We start from the raw sequence: 22,114 nt of genomic DNA, 5'->3' as shown, positions 1-22,114 counted from the left end.
ACATCCGAGACTGGGCCAGCTCAGAGCATCAGAGAACATTATCAACCTCATTACACTATGCATGAACCTCATTATCCCTTTTCCAACATGCATAATCACTCCGTTGACAACAGTCCCCTAGAGAAGAAGGTGGGAAAATAGCACGCACGTGCTGTAATGTCAGTGTTAAGGGTATGAAAACAAAAATAGCTGTCCATGTTTCAATCACAAGCCTGACTTACTACAATGAGAACATTTATCACAAATGACTTAGCAAGCTGCAGTGCAGCAAGTGTAAAAAAAAAAAAAATATTTTATTTTCTACGTCTTTTTGTTTCTCCATTCTTTGCTGGCAGCTATCCTATCCATGAAAGCTGACATTCACTAGCCACAGACAGCTTTCTCTTATGCACAGCAGTCATTCCTTAACCCTGCACCTCACCGCACCCAAGCCAAAAAAAATCTAGGAGCGCTGGAGCCTCATCTATCATACAATTTTAGCCAGGGTCTCATTTCCAGTGCGGACTTGCTGGGATATCTCATCAAAACGGCTGTCTAAGGCTCGCACCACCGCCTGAATCACCTCTTCCACCAAGGAAGCATTCATGGTGCTTGGGCCTGTACCGGGGCTCAGTAGTCCGTCCGCCATTTTGGAGTTCTGTGCATGACTCAGCAGCTTCTTACGCGCTGTAGTTTGGATGCCATCAGGCCACTATCCCATAGCAGGAAATCCTCGTTGCCCCTTTTGTGAAGCCAGTAGGAGAGAAAAACAGTCCCTCTGTGGCCGAATTCAAGGTATAATGTCCCATTTTCTGAGGGTGCACCTGGAATAAGCAGGACCTACATTCTACTTGAGCATTGGGTCATGTGGTCTCTTGAGCCCTCTCTCCAGTTTAATTACAGGCCGCTCCACAGTCTCTGCACTCAGACCTAGCGCTGCCTTGTATATACTGGTCACAACTTGAAAACAGTCCATGAATTCAAGTCCTTTGGCACTCCTCGAAATCGCAAGTTTGCTCTCCTGGACCTGTTTTCCATGTCTTCCAAATGAAGAGAAAAACTCTCCTTAGTTTGTGATATATGAAGACTTTGGCTCAGGCCTTTGGCTCACTCAGCTTACCCCAGAATCCTTTGCTGTCTGACTTAACTGAAACTGCTGGCATACAATGAACTTTTAACTGACCTCAGATTCAAGAATTTGGAAGATATCTGGAATACCTTTAGGCTCTGCAAAGCCTATACTTAATCGATGGCAGATGGCTGAAACTGCATTCTTTGCTTATCTAGCTCCAAGAGACTCCAACTGAAATCAAAGTTTCTTCCTGCCCCCTGGAGATGAAATGATTGATCTATTGACAGAGCAAAGAAGTTCAGAAGAAACAGGAGACATCAAAAGCAAGGCCAGAAACAAAGGGACCTCATGGGGGAGTGTTTTCAGGTTAAAGTAGTTTTACTGTCATATTGCATAAGTGATCCTCGTCACAGGCATTTTCTGTGTATGGTTTAAACCTATAAAATACAGCTTTTACAAGATACTGGGAGACAAGCCGAAGTGCTTTCCCCTTTGTCAAAAGTCTAGCTGTGTCTCCCAAGGATATGCAATAATAAATTTATATTTGCTTCAACTAAATTCCTTGTGATATCCTTGTGTGTCCTGTACCAGAGAAGCACCATTTACACAGTCAGGTAATATATACATTTGCAGCAGTTCTTTTTGTACCTCCCACCAGCAACTGATAGCAGCCACTTGTTCATCCATCCTTCCTTCGGACTCCTCGACCTGATGTCCCAGATCAGCAACATCACTGCAGAGTTCAGTACTCAGATCTCCTATTTGTTTAAGTCCTGCCATATCGCTGCGGAGGTCGCCAAACCAATTTTGAAATTATGTGCAAGTTGGGACACCAACCGCCAGTGAGATGCCACAATCACGGCCTACCTCTGTCTCCTCATGGTCCGCCATTTCTTCAGTCCCGATCGCGCCAGCCGCTGCCATAAAAGAGAACTGCTTCAGGTCAACTCATTTTTTCTGAGTTGGCATGAAGACCTCCACCTCCAACAAATCAGCTGTCCGACTCACCACAAAACATGCAACACACAAAATTTATGGCGATAAAGGCAGACTCAGGAGGGGAGCCCCAGATTTAGCAGTCATCCCAGCAGCTGTCACTTTGTCCTCATTTTGCTGTTTATATTAATAAAGTTGAACATTTTGCTCAGTCAACATGATGAAGACATCCCATTTTGACAAGAATATTTTAAATGAATAACATGGGTACTTCCAGAGGTCAGAATTGAACATGCCAAACCTTTAGGCTGACATGGAGGGGAATGGAACAGCTCCCCTATGAGGAAAGACTAAAGAGGTTAGGACTTTTCAGCTTGGAGAAGAGACGGCTGAGGGGGGATATGATAGAGGTGTTTAACATCATGAGAGGTCTAGAACGGGTAGATGTGAATCAGTAATTTACTCTTTCAGATAATAGAAAGACTAGGGGGCACTTCATGAACTTAGCATGTGACACATTTAAAACTAATCGGAGAAAGTTCTTTTTCACTCAATGCACAATTAAACTCTGGAATTTGTTACCAGAGGATGTGGTTAGTGCAGTTAGTATAGCTGTGTTTAAAAAAGGATTGGATAAGTTCTTGGAGAAGTCCATATTCTGCTATTCATTAAGCTGATTTAGAAAATAGCCAGTGCTATTACTAGCAACAGTAACATGGAATAGACTTAGTTTTTGGGTACTTGCCAGGTTCTTATGGCCTGGATTGGCCACTGTTGAAAACAGGATGCTGGGCTTGATGGACCCTTGGTCTGACCCAGGGTGGCATGTTTATGGTACATGTAACTGTTTGTTAACCTATGGTTGAATTGCACAATATTCTTTTTTTTTTATTTATTTATAATTTATTGAATTTCTTAAATACATTCACATGAAATAAGAAAAGAAAAATAGTGCGTTACAACATAAATCATAATTTACCTTTCAATACAGGAAAAAATTATTCTGTAACAAACATATAGACCCCATAATCTAAGGGGAGCCTTTTTTTTTTTTTTTTTTTACTAGAATTATGACCCATTCATAAATCAAGAGAGACTTATTCTTTTTTCTACCAAACTTATTCTCCAATAAGGGCTATAACCCACTTAGCCACTTTTATATTGAAGAAAAACTTCCAAATGCCCTGGGTCAACGAAAACAAACATTTTTTTTTAGAAGAAATCACACATTTACAGGGATATTTTAAAAAGAAAGTGGCCCCAAGGGCCAATACCCTCTGTTTCATTACCAAAAATTGTTTCCTTCTGTGTTGGGTTGCCCTCGACACATCAGGGAAAATTTGCATCATTTGTCCACAAAAAGCAAAATTTTTATTCAAAAAATACTTCTGGAGAGCCAGATTTTTCTGGCTCTCTAATGCAAATACCACAACCAGTGTAGATCTTATCTGGATATTATCCACTGAAGCCTCTAAAAATGTCAAATTGGGGCTTTCTGGTTGGAGTATATCCATATCACCATCATTCTTTGCAAGATTTTTTTTCACATTTGATACATAATACAGGTTAGAAATAATTATTTCCTCAGAAATACCCAAAATTTCTTTTGAGTATTTCTTAAATAATTCGTTGGCAGACAATAGTCTAGTTATTGGAAAGTTCAATATTCGAAGATTTTTTTTTCTTAACACATTATCCATATTTTCTAACTGCTTATATATCATTAAAGTATCCTTCATAAACGCGGATCCTGACGCCTGAATAGTGGCTACTTGTGCGGCAGTTGCCACATTAGTTGCCTCTAAATCTTTCAGTCTCTTTTCGTGATCCCCTAGGGCTTTCTTAGTGTCTATAGCAAAAGCAGTGGCTTGATTCATGGATTGGACTAATCTCCTATCCATGTTAGTTACTGCCCACCATACATCAATTAAGGAAATGTTTTCAGGTTCAGGTATGCTTGATTCCAAATTCAGGAGGGGTCTATCAATACCCTCTTCTGCAGTACTCTCTCCTCCAACTGCTCCCATAGCCATATCCTGAGTTTTAACACCTTCCCCTGGTACATTAGCAGGTTTTATTGCCAATCGGGGGGAATCCAATATATCTTCATTGGCCCCCCCCTCCAACCAAGGGTGAAATGGATGTTTGGTTCTGGGGCGGACTCCTGGAGTCCCCTGATGAAAAAGATATTTCGGTAGCCAGTTCTCTCAAATTATAACTCACCATCCGCTGAAGGTGAGCATCCATGGGGCCTCGAACTTCCTTTGCCATCGGCGTGGAGGTCTTAACCTTCCTCTTTCTCCCCATTAGATGAAAACTTTCTGCCAAGAAAAAAAAAAAAACGCCCAGGGGCCCGCGGCTTCGGCAGTGCGCCGGCGGCTGCGCGCCGCTGTGGTGTTCTTAATATACCCACAGCAGCTCCCGGTGACATCGGGGGGGGGGGGGGGGGGCGGAGCTCAGGTCTCGTACAGCTCCTTCCGGTGTTTCGTTCTTCTGCCCCGCATCCTCCGCTCTCAAACCAGCAGGCTCCCCGAATTGCACAATATTCTGATGCAGTTTTTGTGTTTATAGTCTTTGAAGCAATGAAGAAATTGATTCCCTTGACACAGACTAAACTTTGAAACACAGCCCGTGCTGGGATTATGGGTTTATAATTTATGACTAAGGAAAGATAAGTAACCTTTGAATTATTTTATTTGCAAGAAAAACTCTAAAAATAATAGACTGGATTCAAACAGATGACTATATGTAAAGCAATGAAGGTTTATATATATATAAATTGGTATTGCTTAGTATGATGGTCCACAATTTATTCTTCAATAGGACTAAGGTTGCGGTTTAACCATTACATTTTGACACTCATTGTATGTAGACTGATTTGGGACACCCATAAACATATTCTCCCTTCTTCCAGGTATGCCTGGGGCACATTACCTCATTCCTACTACCGCAGTGGCTATACGAGTACCCAGATGGGTACATAAGGCTGAGAAAATAGCACTGGATAGCCCTGCTATCACCAACCCTGGAGTATAAATCTTTGTATATTTACCCATTAATTCCAAGTTTATTAAAGTGGACATTGTTTTCACAGTAAATGAAAGGTGAATCTGTTCTTTCGATCTGTCAGGCATGTTACTGAGGCAAGTGTTGTGCTTGCATATTTGTGCATGGCACATTTCAAGCTTCTTAACACTGCATGTGTTGATACTAGTCACGGTCCCCGGTCTCTTTTGGTCATGGGTCTGGTTGCGGTACCCGGTCTCAGCACTTTTTCGAGACGGAGGGGGGTGGCACGGTGTTTCGAGTAATGGCAGATTGTTGCGCCTTTGGGGCGGGTGGCATGACTCAAGCCATCACGGTACTTGCTCCGGGAGGAGGTCGGAGGCAGCGTTTCGGGTCGGCAGGCAGAGTTGGATCGTTTGCCTGCAAATCTTCTTTACTGGACGCATGCGCAAGCAGCAGTTGACGATATCATCATGTTCTGGATGACATCATATGGGGGTTGGGTAAGGCCGTTGTCAGTGTCTCTGGTTGCTTTGGCAACAAGTTTGCTTACAGTAAGCAACTATCAGGGTTTTCTCCGGTGGATTTTTATTTTTATTATTTTGTTCTGTTGTTTTTTCCCTTCAGTCTCATTGCTTGTGGTCTCAGAAAGCATGTAATCTCTGCACTGTATATTTAGCTGAGTTTTTAAAAGAATAAAGTTCTATTTTCTATTGTTACATCTGGAGTCATCGATACTTCAGTGATTTATGCTTTAATCGTTTGCCTGGATCATCAGACTAATATAATCAATTTTGACTTACATCTTCCTAGGCTCTTTTTCTACTAAAAGACTTTCTAGTAAGTCCTACTGGCTTTGGTACCCAAAGGTACAACCTGTGGGGAGCGTGGGCTAGTAAGGTGAAGTTCCTGTCTAAGCTATTCGTATTGTCCACATTCCGGCTGGAGGTAATTCTAAGGGATTTTCCTTTAGTAGTTCCCTCTACCTTCTACCGGCTCAAGAGTCCACATACATAACTATTAACAGATTGCCAAACCCATGGACCCGGTGGATCTCTCTGGACTTCAGGCTATTCCGGGCTTGGCTCAGTGGCTGCAGCAACAGCAACATTGTTTGGATATATTATCTGTCACGGTAGAGCGTTTAGAAAATCGTCTGGATTCCACTACTCAGGATGCGACTTCTAGTTTGCCTTCCGCGTCTGCAGTGATGCCATCGACACCTTTAAATCTACCAGCACCACCTCATTACATGGGAGATTCCAGTGTCGAGGATTTTTAAATCATTATTTCATACCTTTTTCACTTCAGCCACATCAATTTCCATCTGATCAGGTAAAAGACGACGTATATTTTATCTTTATTGGATGGTCAAGCTCTGGCATGGGCTTTTCGTTTTTGAGAACGCGGTGACTCCTTGCTGTTAGATCTCCAGAATTTTGTGCAAATCTTCAGACAGGTTTTCGATGACCCTGCTAGACAATTTACAGCCGCCATGGAGCTTCTTCATTTAAGTCAAGGTACTCATCCTCTTGTTGATTATGCGGTTGAATTCCATACCCTGGCCTCCGAGCTAAGCTGGTGGGAGGATAGTCTGTGAAGTATTTTCTTGGAAGGTCTTTCAACCAAACTTAAGGACAAGCTTGCTGCTAGAGGACTACTTGAGGACCTGGAATCTCTAATTGATTTGTCTGGTTGCATTGACCAGTGACTGCAACAACGAGCTCAAGAGGTAAAGACTGGTCGTTGGGCCATTTCCTTAGCACCAGCTTTTTCTCGGCCAATACATTGTTACCTACTACATTAAAGATTCACAATAACTTCCATGTACCTTTGTTAAAACCTTTAATTACAGCAGCATTTCATCGAAGACCTCCTGAATCACTAGAAATGGTTGTAAATGATGACTATTTATCAAGTTCAGGATATATTAGACATCCAGTTCTATCACAGACGCTGGGAATATTTAATCTCCTGGCAAGGTTATGGGCCAGAGAACTCTTGGGAACCAGCATCTAATATATTAGATCTCTTCTCCTTCAGTTTCATCAGGAAAACCCTGACAAACTAAATTCTTCTTGGAGGGGGCATAAAGGGGGGGGGGGGGGGGTGTTTACTGTTGATACTAGTCACGGTTCTCGGTCTCTTTTGGTCACGGGTCTGGTCGCAGTCCCCAGTCTCAGCGCTTTTTTGATGGAGGGGGGTGGTGTGGTGTTTCGTGGCAGACTGTTGCTCCTTCGGGGTGGGTGGCGTGGCTCAAGCCATCGCAGAGCTTGATCCGGGAGGGGGACAGCGGTGGGTGCTGGTGGAGTTTCGGGTCCTCAGGCCGAGACAGATCATTTGCCTGCAAATCTTCTTTATTGGACGCATGCGCGAGCAGCAGCTGATGATGTCATCATGTTCCAGATGATAACATCATGTGGGGGGGGGGGGGTTTGGGTAAGGCCATTGTCAGTATCTCTGGTTACTTTGGCAACGAGTCTGCTTAGAGTAAGTAACTGTCAGGGTTTTCTCTAGTGGATTCTTGTTTTTTATTATTTTGTTCTGCTGTTTTTCCCTTCAGTCTCACTGCCTCTGGTCTCAGAAAGCATGTAATCTCTGGACTGTAGATTTGGCTGAGTATTTAAAAGAATAAAGTTCTATTTCCTACGGTTACATCTGGAGTCAAAGCTACTTCAGTGATTTATGCTTTAATTGTTTGCCTGGATCATCAGACTAATATAACCAATCTTGACTTAGATCTTCCTGGACTTTTTTTCTGCTAAAAGACTTTCTGGTAAGTCTTACTAGTTCTGGTACCCAAAGGGAGACCGTGCAGGGAGAGTGGACTAGTAAGGGGAAGTTCCTATATAAGCTATAAGTATTGTCTGCATCACGGCTGGAGGTAATTCTTAGGGATTTTTCTTTAGTAGTTCCATCTATCTTCTACCAGCTCTATGGTCCACATCCATAACAATTAACAGCATGAGTCTTAGTTGAGTCTGTCCTTCGTATTACTGTATACGTATTGTGTCATTTTCTAATCACCATTTTTGGCACTTACTAGTCTGCGAAATGTCTTCTCGCTGTAGCTAAAACATTTTCTATTACCACTATATTGTTTATTTCTTATTCTTTAGATTCTACCTTCCTTTTGTAACTTGCTTCTGACTTGATATTGCTTCTCCCTTACTGTTACTGATTCTTTATTTCTATTAAACCTCTATTAAAAAAACCAAACCTACCACCCACGGACCCAGCCAATTTCCGTCCCATTGCCAATCTACCATTGATTGCCAAATTGATGGAGAAAATAGTGAACAAACAGCTCTCGGAATACCTGGAGGAAAACAACATACTGGCCCCGACACAATATGGATTCCGTATAACTCTGAACACTGAATCCCTCCTCCTATCACTCACAGACTCCATTCTACTGAACCTTAAAAATTGTCAATCCTACCTACTCGTTCTGTTAGATTTATCTGCAGCCTTTGATACGGTCAAACACGCAATTCTCTTGGAACGTCTAGGAAACATAGGCATCAAGGGTCCCGCCCTCAGCTGGTTCAGGTCCTTCTTAGACAACAGGTTCTTCAAAGTGAGGATAAACCACAAAGTCTCTCCACCTATACTCTCTGACCAAGTAGTCCCCCAAGGTTCCTCCCTCTCTCCAACTCTGTTCAATATATACCTTCTCCCGCTTTGTCAGCTACTTACCGATCTTAAGCTAATTCACTACCTTTACGCAGATAATGTCCAAATACTCATCCCTATCACAGAGTCCCTTCATAAAACCCTGTCTCATTGGAATGCGTGTCTACAATCAATCAAGGACCTACTATCCAGTCTTAACCTAGTTCTTAACTCCAATAAAACTGAGATGCTCATCATTTCACAGGATGACACCGCTACCCGGCTCAACCCTCCAAGCTCCGTGCAACCTACAACTACTAACTTCAACCCTTCGTCCGCCGTCAAGGACCTAGGAACCTGGCTAGACAACCAACTTAATCTAAAAAAATTTATAAACACCACCACAAAGGAATGCTTTCATAAATTGCAAGTCATCAGAAACCATTTATTTTATTTATTTGAATTTTTTCTATACCGGCATTCACGGAGTTCGTATCATGTCGGTTTACATAAAACAAGGGGTGATCAATAAATTATAAACGTACTTAACTATAACATGAGTATACATTTACAAAACATAACAAATTATAACAAGTGCGCAGAAAAAGCAGTTACAATAAAACAAGGATGGTTCTAACTAGGAGTAGAAGAAGAGGATGATAGAAGTTTAACAAGAAGTTTAACAAGAAGTAGAACGTGCAGTGGTTGGTAAGTCTGTATCAGTTTATTGGGTGATAATCAGTCTTGCTGTATTTGGCGGTCGAGCATCAGTCAGGGTCCGGAAAGGCTTTCATGAACAGCCATGTCTTAAGTCTCTTTCTGAAGGTTGGAAGACATGGTTCCAGTCGTAATTCTAAGGGTATTGAGTTCCATAGTGGGGGACCTGCTGTAGAGAAGGCCCTGTCTCTCAGTGTTGTATGTTGGGTGGTATTGGCGTGTGGTACCTGTAGATATTCTCTGTAAGCTTCTCTTATGGGTCTGTTGGAGGAGTGTTTTTTGAGAGCTATTTGTAGATTGAGAGGAGCTAGTCCATGAATATTTTTGAAGATTGTGGTGAGGGATTTATGTATTATTCTGTAGTGGATTGGCAGCCAGTGAAGGTCTTTAAGTACTGGCGTAATGTGATCTCTTCTCCTCTTGTTCGTTAGGATTCTTGCTGCCGTGTTCTGAACCATTTGGAGAGGTTTAGTATGGGATGATGGGAGGCCTAGTAGAATAGCGTTGCAGTAATCTATTTTCACAAAGATTATTGCTTGGAGCACTGTTCTGTAATCATGGAAATGAAATAGGGGTTTTATTCTTTTTAATGTGTGAAGTTTGTGGAAGCAGTCTTTAGTTGTTTGATTAATAAATGATTTTAGGTTTAGCCGGTTGTCTATCGAAACTCCTAGATCTCTTACTTTTGAGATTTGTAAGTTAGCTGGCAGGTTCGTGGTGATTTTGCAGTTATCTGGAGAGATTAGCAGGAATTCACTTTTTGATTGGTTAAGAATTAGGTTTAAGCTGGATAGAAGGTCATTAATTTCTTGAAAACAGTTTTCCCACATTTCTAGAGTTTTGTTGATGGATTCTTTAAGGGGGATCACAATCTGGACGTCGTCGGCATAAATAAAGTGTATTAGGTTCAATTTGTTTAGAAGTTGGCAAAGCGGGAGAAGATATAAGTTGAAGAGTGTAGGTGAGAGGGAGGAACCCTGAGGAACTCCTTGTGAAGATGGGTATCTATGGGATTCTTTGTTGTGGATTTTAACTTTGAAACCTCTGTTCTCTAAGAAAGTCTTGAACCAAGACAGCGCTGATCCTGCAATACCGATGTTCGCCAGCTGGTTTAGTAATATGGCGTGGTTTACAGTGTCGAAAGCCGCCGATAGATCTAATAGGATCAATAGGAAGGCCTGTCCTTTGTCGAGGCCTAAAGTCAGGTAGTCCGTAAGTGAGATGAGTAGTGATTCGGTACTTGAGGCTTTTCTGAAGCCGAATTGAGTAGGGAATAGAATTTTGTGTTCTTCTATGTATAAACCATAACCCTAACCTTCTATGTATAAACCATAACCATAAACCCCTGCTTCATTTCAACGATTTCCGCCTGGTGTTACAATCTATCATTCTATCAAAGATTGATTACTGTAACTCCCTCTTGCTTGGTATCCCAGCTAACTCCATCAAACCACTTCAGATGGTACAGAATGCCGTGGCGAGAATCGTCACCAACGCTAAAAAAAAAAAAAGACCACAGCACCCCGATCTTACGTTCCCTGCATTGGCTGCCCGTCAAGTTTAGAATCCTTTTCAAAGTTCTCACAATCATTCACAAAGCGACGTACAACCTCGCCCCACTCTCGCTAAGCATCCAATTAAGACCACACACATCAGTCAGACCCATCAGATCCACATACAAAGGCACACTGTATGCCCCTCCAGCGAAAACTTCAAGAAGGAGGCGAGCCCTATCTACAGCAGGTCCTCATCAATGGAACGCTCTCCCACCTGACCTTCGACTGGAACCATGTCACCCAACCTTCAAAAAAAAAAACCTGAAGACTTGGCTCTTCACCCAAGCTTTCCCTGATACCTAATCTCCGCCTTGGACTGTTTTTTAACTGCCGTGCCCCGCCTCTTCCCTGCCCCCCCGCCCCGGCATACAAAGTTTCTCTACTGTCTTAACACATATTGTTCTATGTATAGCCCATACTGCTCTATGTACAGCCCTTGAGCGAAGTTATTGTACCCTTTGTTCCAGTTTGTGCCAAGTCCCGTTACTTCTATTTTGGCATCGCCTACAAGCAAAGTTTTCTACTGTTCTTGTTTTCCATTCTTATCTACTGTTCTATGTATAGCCCATGAGCAATGTTTTATGTACAGCTCATGAGCAAAGTTCTACCGTTCTCTGTAAACCGAGGTGATCTGTATCTCATACAGGAACCCCGGTATATAAAACAAACCAACCAACCAACCAAGCTTTGTGGCTGTACAGGGTCCATGCAATTGCCTCTCTGAATGGCTCAACTTCTGATTTGGGACTATTGGATTCAATGGCATACCCACTACAAGGCCCTTTTAGATATAGTGCTATGTAACTCTAGTGTGTGCTCTAGCCCGCTTTATGATGGAAAACATAGAACATACAGGAAAATAGGTCCTTACCTGCTAATTTTCATTTCTGTAGTAGCACGGCTCAGTCTAGACAGTTGGATTTTGCCTCCCTTCCAGCAGATGGAGACAGAAAAACTTTGAGAGCGCCTTCTCTTAACCCAGTGTGGCATGTGGTGTTCCTCAGTATTTGTTCATACCCAAGCAGAAATATTTCAAAAACAACCTTTTTTTTTTAAAGCTAACTCCATCCCCCCAAACAAGCAGAGGATGAAGAATAAAACTTTGACAAGAAAAAATAGTCTTAGCCAAAAAACCTATACCCTTCCTGACAAAAAAAGGCTACAAATCAGGACAGTACAGAGCGAGCAGGGGTCTGGACAGATCGGTGGTACTACAGGAATAAAAGTTAGCAGGTAAGGACCAATTTTCCTTTCCCTGTACATACCCGGATCAGTCCAGACAGCTGGGATGTACCCCAAGCTCTCCTAACTTGGGTGGGACTGCGAGAGCCCCACTCCGATGACACTAGTTCTGAAACAGACGGGGTTCGAATCCTGGACATCCAATCTGTAATGTCTGGCAAATGTGTGTAAAGACCTCCAGGTAGCTGCCGTGCAGCTTTCGAGTGGGGAAATGAGCTGACACTCTGCCCATGAAGCTGCATGCACTCGAGTAGAATGAGCCTTCAAGCCCTCCGGGCCTGGGCGACTAGACCCGATATAAGCAGACACTATGGACTCCTTTAACCAACAAGCAATAGTCGCTTTCGACGCAGACTGTCCCTTCTTCGCACCATGCCACAGAATGAAAAGGTTATCCGACAGACAGAACCCACTGGTAGCCTCAAGATAGAGCAACAAAGCACGCCTGACATCTGTCTAAGGTGTCTCGCAGGAGGACCTGTCAGCTCCGCAGCCGGGAAAGCCAGAAGCTCCACGGATTGATTCACGTGAAAGGTGGAAACCACTTTCGGCAAAAAAGATGGGACAGTCTGCAGTGATACTCCCGAATCCGAGATGCAAAGAAGAGACCCCCTACAGGACAAGGCCTGTAGTTCTGAGACCCTCCTGGCTGAACAAATGGCCACACCAAAAACACTACCATCAACATAAGATCCTTTAAGGTAACCTTGCAGAGTGGCTCAAAAGGGGCCTCGCACAAACTTCGGAGAACCAGATTCAGATTCCAGGAGGGGCATAGCTTGTGAGTCGGGGGGGGGGGGGGGGGGCACACATGCTTCACGCCCCACAGAAAATACACCACATCCAGATGAATCGCCAAAGGAGCACCCGGCGTATGGCTCTGCCAATATCCTAGGGCAGAGACCTGAGCCTTCAGTGAATTATAAGACAATCCTTTGTCTAAGCCATTCTGCAGAAAGGCAAGAACCTGAGCTACAGCGGATCCACCCCCTTGAGGCTGACACCAAGCCTTGAAGACCTTCCACACATGCACATATGCCAGTGACGTGGAGGTTTTCTGGGCCCGCAACAGGGTGAAAATAACCACCTCTGGATAACCCTTCTTCCTCAATTGCCACCTCTCAAAAATCAGGCCGCAAGACAAAAGCAATCCACCTGATCGAAAAATATAGGCCCCTGACGAAGGAGATTCGGAATATGACAGAGTCTGAGAGGTCCCACCAAGGCCAAATTCACCAGGTCCACGAACCAAGGCCTCCGTCGCCACTCCAGTGCCACGAGAATCATCCGGCCCAGGTGAAGCTCTATCCTCCAAAGAATTTTCCCCACCAATGGCCATGGCAGGCACATGAAAGGAGGACATCATGTGACCAAGGGACTACTAGGGCCGTAATCACTTCTGCGACTGAAGAAGCGCACTGCCTTGGTGTTGGTGTGAGTCGCCATCAAATCCACGTGAGGTTCACCCCACCTGCAATCAGGTGCATGGCTGCTTCTGACAGCTCCCACTCTCCTGGATCTCACTGATGCCGACTGAGGAAGTCCTCCTGCACGTTGGTCGATCCTGTGATGTGAGACGCTGCCAACATGACTAGATGCTGCTCCACCCAGGACATGAGCTTTTCTGCTTCAAGGGCTATGGGACGACTCTTCATTCCTCCCTGCCGATTGATGTAGGTCACAGTTGTCACATTGTCAGACAGAACGCTGAATGCCTGGTTGCGCAGGAGGAGGAAAAAACTCTGCAGGGTCAGCCCGACAGCTCTCGTCTCGAGGCGTTTGATCAACCAGGAAGCTTCCACTGGAGATCACCGGCCCTGAACTGACCGCATCTGGAATCCAGCTCCCCAACCGGAGAGACTGGCATCTGTTGTCACCACCATCCACTAGGGTATCTCTAGATTCACCCCATGCTCCAGGCTGTCCTGGGCGAGCCACCACAAAAAATTGGATCTGGCAACTCCTGTAAGCGGGAGCAGCAGATGAAATTGCTCTGAGAGCAGGTTCCAGCATGACAGCAAAGCAGCTGGAAGCGGCCTCAAATGCGCCAAGACCCAGGGGATCAGTTCCAAGGTCGATGCCATGGAACCAAGAACTTGCAGGTAATCCCAGACCTTGGGCACCAAGGCTTGCAAGAGGCGTCGAACTTGGCAGCGCAATTTGATGATCCTGTCCTCTGAGAGGAACATCTCTCCCCCATGGGTATCGAAACACGCTCCCAAAAAATTCAGGACCTGGGATGGGGTTAGATGGCTCTTGGCGAAGTTGACCACCCAGCCCAGAGATCTCAGGCAGTGGAGGACATCCTCCACTGCCAGCGCACACTGGTTGGTCGACTTTGCTCGGCTGAACCAATCGTCCAGATAGGGATGCACCAGGACCTCTTTCCGTAGGGCCACCATCACCATCACTTTGGTGAAGGTCCATGGAGCCGTGGCGAGGCCAAATAGCAGAGCGCAAAATTGAAAATGTTATCCGAGAACCATAAACCTGAGATATCTCTGATGATCCTTGCGAATCCCGATGTGGAGATAGGCTTAAACCAGATCCAGCGATGGCAGAAATTCGTCTTTCCGCATGGCTGCAATGACCGAGCGGTACCGTGTTTCCGGATGGAAATTTCAGAGCCACAAGAGTCTCCTGGCAGACTGCAGACACCATAGTCCATGACGAGGTGCGAAGAAGGTCATACAAAGTGTCCGCGCCATACGCGACGGCAGCTTCCAGACGTTCCACCTGCTTCGCCTCTTGGGGCTCCAACTCCTTAGCGCTGAGCAACTGCTGCACCCAGCAGAGGCCCGCCCGGAGCATATAACTGCTGCAGAAGGCAGCCTGAATTCCAAGGGCAGAAACCTCGAAAATTCTCTTGAGGTCACCTTCTAGCTTGTGATCCTGGAGATATTGCAACGCTGCCGCTCTGGCCACTGGGATGGTAGTCCGCTTTGTGACTGCCGAAACAGATGTGTCCGCTTTGGGAACCCATAACAGGTCCAAATCATCTTCCGGAAGAGGTTAGAGTTTTGTCCATGGCCCTGCCAACCTTGAGTCTCGTCTCCGGAGTATCCTACTCCCGGAGCCCCACTAAGACTGGATCCACTGTATCCGGACTGGTGACCACAGGAGCTGCTACGGTTCCCAACTCCTGCAGAACATGTGGGATCAGGGGGGCCAACTCCTCTCGACGGAACAGGCGGACCACTTTAGGGTCGTCGCCCTTAACCGAGGGGGGAATGCCAGGTTCACGCCCGAAGTCTGGGCCCTCGGAGGGCAGAGGAGGATCCTCTCGATCCTGCTCCTGGTCTAACTCGTCCGTCTCTACTTCCCATGTCACTCCACGCCCCGTGGGAGCCTGAATCGTCTGGATGCGCGTCACCACCGGCGGAACCTCCTTCCTGGCCACCTTCCCAGGTGGGTCCTCTGAACCTGCTCCCCTCTTCTGAGCACCACTTGCTAAAAAGGTCTGGTGCATTAAGAGGATGAACTCAGGGGAAAAACAGTCTTGGGCCCCTTGAGATCCTCCCAGGGTACCGGGACCCCCTCAGAGCGTGACCCCCCATGCCTCATCGGGGCAAAATTTGGCGGGAGAAAGCACCGGAGGAAAATCCCCTCCCCCTAAAGCCCTTGCCTAGCGAAAAGTCTCCAAGATGGCCACCGTTCCCACGCTGAAAGGGAATGGGTCGGCCTGCAGCTCAGAGGCAGCAATGGTTCTACCAGAGCCCAGCTGCTGTGAAGAGACCAGCGCAGATAAACTCGGGACAGGCTCCTCACCAGGGAGACACAGAGTACAGCAATCAGCCGAATCGCCCCGAACGTTCCCTGCAGTGCGGGCACCGGTTTGAGCGGGGCATGCCATCAGAGAAGCCGCAGGAAGAAAGTAAGACCGGCCCCCAAAAAGTGTGAAAAGGACACCTGGCAAGACTCACCGCTGGCTGATGATTGGAGCCTCCCTTCCGCTAGCCAAGAGCTGCTGCCCACTCTGTTGCCTGTGTTCTGAGCTTTTTTTTTTTTCCGGCAGGCAGAAACTTTAAAGCTACAGAGCTCTTTTTTTTTTTTTTTAAAGGGCAGAGGCTGTGAAGGTGGGGAGGCAACTGGACCACCAGTTAGCACCCCCTACACCCCAAGGAGCTAAGGAGAGGGTTCCCAACCCCTGCTCATTCCTTGCCTGCGACCAGGGAGGATGGTCCCACCAGGACCTAACTACTTCCCGGGAGGTCGCTGCGTTCTTAGGTCTTCTGTTCCTATCCTTGATCTTCCTTTTTCTTTTTTTTTTTCTTTTTTGTAAGCTTGTGTTAGAACCACCGGTTTTGCACCACCTTCATCCGCTGGAGACACAGAAATATTGAGGAACACCAGGTGGCACTCCGCGTTAAGAGAGGGCTCTCTCAAAGTTTTTCTCTGACTCCACCTGCTGAAAGGGAAGCAAAACTCAGCTGTTTAGACTGATCCAGGTACATACAGGGAAGAACTAATTTGCCTTTTTTCCATTCAATCTCAGTATAACAAACCAATTCTTAAAGACCTGAAAAAGAAGCAACCAAGCCCTCAAGAAATATAGCTAAAAGATTCCATATACCAGAATGCCACAATAATGTTTTGTTGGTCCTATTCTCATTTGTGTAACACAAAATGTTAATTCTGTGCAATTCTGGTCTCTTGTGCCTTTTTAAAATATAGTGTTATGTGTACGAGAACAGGACTCTGGGTGCATGTGTTCAGCGTAGGCAGAAATACTGTATGTGCATAAGTGACTGAGTGACACAGCTCTGACAATTTCTTTGCTGCATTTTTTGTCTTATTCCATTCAAATGGAATGTAATAGAAAAAAGGAAGAGAGGCAAATCGCAGATACCATGATTTTCCATGGGAGGAGAAGAAAAATGACATTTTTTCTTCCCTAGGAGATAATGGAAGAAGGTAATAGGAGCTACGTGTCCACACAGGAGGATACTGAGGTGTTACTCCTACTCTGAGCAAGGATAGAGGCCTCAGGGAGGTGAATAAAACCTGTGTAATTTGGTGGGTAAACAACCCGTTGTGGGCAGGGCCAGAGAAAGCTTAGTTATGGTGAGTATAAGCTGGCTTCACCACTTACATACTCCAAATATCTTTTTATTTCAGGCCCTTTGGAATATCTGTTTGCCTCTTCCAAAATACTACAAATAGGATCAAACAACTTCTTTTAATCCGTTAGACATTAGTCAAAAGAGAGTTTGGCCACTCTGCCAAATGAAGGCTAATATCTGGGAGTGAATCGACTTCTTTTGGCTGCAGAATCTTCAGCAACCCTGTGCTCTGTTTTGACACTAAGAACTTATGTTTTATAATACAGGATAAATGGTCATGGTTATACAATGAAAAGAGCACACAGTCATATTTAAAGGAGTATCCTTCAAAAAGATGTTAAAAAGCACTTTTTCAGATGTGACAGAATACAGGTATTTGGGAAGTAGCTTGAATTCCAACAAGCCTGTAGTGGCGGCTGTACTCGGAATATAAAATACAAACAGCAGCTTCAGGAAACTTTAATTTGTGAACAGGCTAAAGTGTACATTAAGACATGAATGTTCCTTTGGACAAACTCCTTAAGCTGCAGATGAAAAGGAGGAATGGTAAATTTAGGAAAGCAACCCTCACTGGCAACTTCACAGGGGATCAGTTCTCTTCATCTAAAAAGGAGAAAGCAAAAAAAAAAAATAAATAAAGATAAGAATAGCATCTTCTTGCTGTACTGGTCCAGTAAACCCCTCCTTATTTATTTTCTTATACTATTTGAAAGTGAAGCTCTATGCCTTTTAACTCTGAATTTCGCAGCAAACATTTACTTAGAATTTAACATCTGGACATGGAAGCTGATCCTTATCAATAGTAGGGGTACAACTTAGTATATGCTTTCCTCAGCTATCCCCTGCACCAAAAATACAAGTCAGTGATAGGCCACACTTCCCTCACCCAAAACAACATTCCCCACCAAAGAGGAAGCATTTTGGGTACACTACCTTCCACTTCCTCATCCTCCTCATCCTCTTCATCATCTTCCTCCTCATCGGAGCTGAATGTTCCATCGGGCAGACTGTAGATCCGGATCACTTGCTGTAAATCCAGAGAATCAGAATTAGTCTCAGTTGAAGAACAAAGACAACTGACTGGTGCTGTGGGGAAACTCTGGAGTCAGAAGTTAATGTGGAAAACTAGCTTCTCATAAGACTGCAGCACGGGCTTCACCACAGACAAGCTCTCACAACCATATGCATAAATGCACATGGAACATAATTTAAAAAAAAATAAATACATTTCAGTAAGCTCTACCTCAAGTGGCCTTTTATGCTTTTGTAGCAGTATACTATTTCTTTGTGTTTTTTGTGTATTTATGTATTGTCAATTGTTGTATAATGCTGTTGGAGGAGTCCTTTTCATTTTAACAACTCCAAACACAGTCAGGACTTTCAAGTGTATCTGTTTGGGGAGTGTAACAGACCAAAACTGCCACCGGAGTACACGAGAAAGCAGGACGCACTCTCTGCCAACTCCACCATGTGATCTTCAGTTCTGTCCAGTTTAAGCACATGCCTTGCTGAACATACATACGGTACACACAAAGCCTAAAGAGAGCACAACAGAGACAGCTAGAGAGAGGTCAGCCATATCATCTCCCTTCATAGGTCTCTGTTCCATGGCTCAGCTGCAATATTTAGTGAGGACATCATATACAGTAGGATGGATTTAAGACAGAACAGCTCTTAAAGATAGGATTGCAATCAGCCTACATAAAATCACCATAGGGTGGGTTTGGTCCTATTTAGTCGACCTGTCCCCATCAATGAATAGGAAGAAAATTGATAGATGAGGTAATCTCTACTATTCTGCTCTTCAGTTGGTACTTCTAGGATGCATCTCAGTAGCACCTTATTGGGTGGATTCACTGTAGCCTGACCAAACTCCTCTGCCAAAGGCTTCATCTACCAATGTCTACTTGTCTAACCCACTATGCCTTTCATATCTCCTGAACTTGAAGTGTGAGCTTTTGCAAAATAAGATACATGTTGGAAAACTCATTTATTTGTGGGCATCAGAAACAGAACTAATGCATCTGGCAATGGATGTTTTAGAGGCTGATAATCCTTCCCTTTGTGCCTCAACCAAAACCTGATCAGCTTTTCTGTATAAACAAACACTGCAGAGCTCTTAACAGTAGAACCTCGTTTTCCTTTTTGATAGAATGCTTTGAATAGAAAGCAGACATGACAAATTCTCAGTTAACCTGGAACCATGCAAGACTTTTTTTTTTTTTTTTAGCAAAGTACAGAGACAATGAGAGGGCCGTTAGAATCAAGGAAACCTTTACTAGGTGCTCAAGGGGGAAGATCCACTAACATTACAGTCAAATCAAGTTCCAGGCTGGCTATCCTGGGCTGCAGCAATACTGTAGATTTTTAAAAATCCGCATCTGGATGAAATGCAATAAAAACTGGTCCCTGGCAGGACTTCTGTGTACGACTGCAATAGAAGTCAGGGTGAGGCCCAGATCCAGTCCTCTGACCATGAACTCCAGGCTAGACAGGCCATATGGTCTTTTTCTACCATCATGTTTCTAGTGCATATAGGACTCAAATCTTTTTCTCTCTCTCTACCAGAATATGAAAAAAAAAAAAAGTGTTTCTACATTATGTAGGCAGCCTTATTATTAGGACCTCTTCTTGCCTTCAAAAGACCCTCTACTACTCAAGTCTTCAATTTTAGGAACTTGAGTCTAGATATAGAAAGCTCTTGAATCAACAGCTCCCTTAAGATCTGAAGAGGGCTCTAACATTCATTTTTAAATAACCCTGGAATCCGTTGTCTCCTGGGCCACTATGGGCTACCAAGATCACTAGGGCCTTGCTTGCTCTGATCTTCAATTTCTTTGATAAAATCACTCCAAAACCAAAAAAAACCCCAAAAAAACCAGACTTTCAGGGCCCTTGCATCCACAATTATGACCTGATCATCCTTGTACGGACTGAAATCTCAGACTTCTTATTGATTTTGGAAGTGCCGCTCCAAAAAGATTCTGTCTTGAAGACCTATGTCTTTATAGTCCTTACTCCCACCTTAAAACTGCCTTGCCAGTCTACTTGGTACTAGATGCTTGGTTATACAAACCATGACCCGTTCTTTCTGCTATTGTTTTACCTACTACAACCCATTTGATATCTCTACTAACATCCGTGCACACAACATGCTACCCCGCTAGTTTAGGTAAGCAATTGTGATTCAATTATTTGACCTTAAGCATCCATCCTTGTGCAGGAGAGTCTGCAAAACCAAGACGACTATTCTGAGATTCACGTGAAAGGCTCTATTTTAAGTGGGCCTCTGCCCCAGTTCCAAGAAAGTAATGCAGGTTGATCATCAACCCTGGTGGCCATAAGTGCGTGAAATCAGTCTGGTAACTACAGGATCATGCCCTTCTGAAAATTCCTAGGGGTAAAGACACCAAGACAAAGTCTGGCTGACTTCTGGAATCATATGTAGAGGCAGCATCATAATCTTATTTGCACTGATTACCAGGACCAATTTGGGACAGGTCTCAGATGAAATATGTCCAGGAAACAAACTATACTATATAAAAAAAAAACCCCACAACTCTCAGTAGCTGGAGGCAGTTAGTTTTCATATCTGAAGGCACCTGGCAATGAGGATTTGAAGGTATGCATCTTGTCAATTTAAGGATGGTGGAGCTAGACGACTTCCCATCTAATTAATTACATTTTTTTGATTTATATTCCGCCTTTTGTGACTGGTCAGCCAATTCAAAGCAGATTATATTTTCAGGTACTAGTACAGTACTAATCAAGCCCTACTCTGCAATCCCAGCCTCCAGCTGAGTTGCCTGGCTATTAACCCCAGCATCTGCTGAAGACTTCTCCTGAGACTTCTGGACCCAGCATAAACAGAACCCTCTGCATCAGATTTCCACAGATCGCTGCTTGCAGGCTCAGTGCTGAGATTTCAAACATCCTCTCCCAATGAATTTCTAGCTTTCGGTCCTGTATGTCAGGTACGAAGTTGTAACGCTCCTGGGGTCATCCGGAGGAAAGATTCCTGACACGACAGTGCCAGTAATTCAGAGGTGCGACAAACCGAGCATATCACCACCAGCAACACCGTTTTCAGCACTAACAGGCGTAAGGACAGACTACATAGTGGTCGAAAGGAAGACGCTGCCAAAATGTCCAATACTAGATTAAGATTCCACAAGGGAACCAGCCATCGAAGCTGGTGCTCGCTGCCTGCCCTGAAAATGAGCCATGTCCAGATGCGCCGATAGGCTGGTTCCATTCACCTCGCCTCTGAAACAGGAGAGCGCCACTACCTGGACCTTCAAGGAGTTAAGGGACAACCCTTTATTCAGGCCATCCTGTAAAAATTCCAGAACCTGAGGTATTTTAGCCAGCCAAGAGTCAACACCGCATTCCTTGCACCAGGGTTCAAATATTTTCCAGACCCGCATATACGCTAAGAATGTAGAGAACTTCTGTGCATGGAGCAAAGTGGTAATTACTGCCGTTGAATATCCACACTTCATCGGGCAAGCCCTCTCAAGGGCCAGACTGTAAGACAAATCAGAGTCGGATCTTCATGAAGGCCCGGACCCTATTGGAGCCGGTCCCTGTGCAGCGGGAGGCATAGGGGGGTCTCCACCAGAAGCCTCCTCATGTCTGCATACCAAGGGTTTCTGGGCCAATCCGGAGCCAGTAGAAGGACTAATCCCCTGTGGTGCTCTATATTGCAAATGACCCTACCCAGCACGGGCCACAGAGGTAAGGCATACAGTAAGTCCTGCTCTGGCCAGGTCTGAAACATGGGTGTCAATCCCCAAGAATCGCTGATCTCTTCTGCAACTCGAAGACCTTTGCATTGTGAGATGCGGCCAGCAGGTTGATGGTAGGAGGCCCCAGAGATCTACCAGCAGCTGAAAGGCTCTGGCCGACAATGCCCATTCTCCTGGATC

At 44.7% G+C, this 22,114-nt stretch overlaps 1 protein-coding gene across 2 annotated transcripts in view; it reads right to left on the bottom strand.

The window, feature by feature from the left end:
* Positions 1-17,629: 17,629 nt before the first annotated feature.
* Positions 17,630-22,114, bottom strand: part of EIF3D (eukaryotic translation initiation factor 3 subunit D) — a 54,739-nt gene continuing 50,254 nt past the window's right edge. For both annotated transcript variants that reach the window (XM_029590088.1, XM_029590087.1), the window contains 2 exons: positions 18,120-18,213; positions 17,630-17,789 (listed from right to left, as the gene is read on the bottom strand). In XM_029590088.1, coding sequence (XP_029445948.1) covers positions 17,776-17,789; positions 18,120-18,213 — 108 coding nt within the window. In that variant the 3' untranslated portion in view covers positions 17,630-17,775. The remainder of the gene's footprint in view (positions 17,790-18,119; positions 18,214-22,114) is intronic.

This window comes from Rhinatrema bivittatum, chromosome 2 (genome assembly GCF_901001135.1).
Source record: "Rhinatrema bivittatum chromosome 2, aRhiBiv1.1, whole genome shotgun sequence".
Classification (NCBI taxonomy): Eukaryota; Metazoa; Chordata; class Amphibia; order Gymnophiona; family Rhinatrematidae; genus Rhinatrema; species Rhinatrema bivittatum.
Note: the sequence above shows the minus strand (reverse complement) of the source record. Positions and strands in the feature narration are given on the sequence as shown.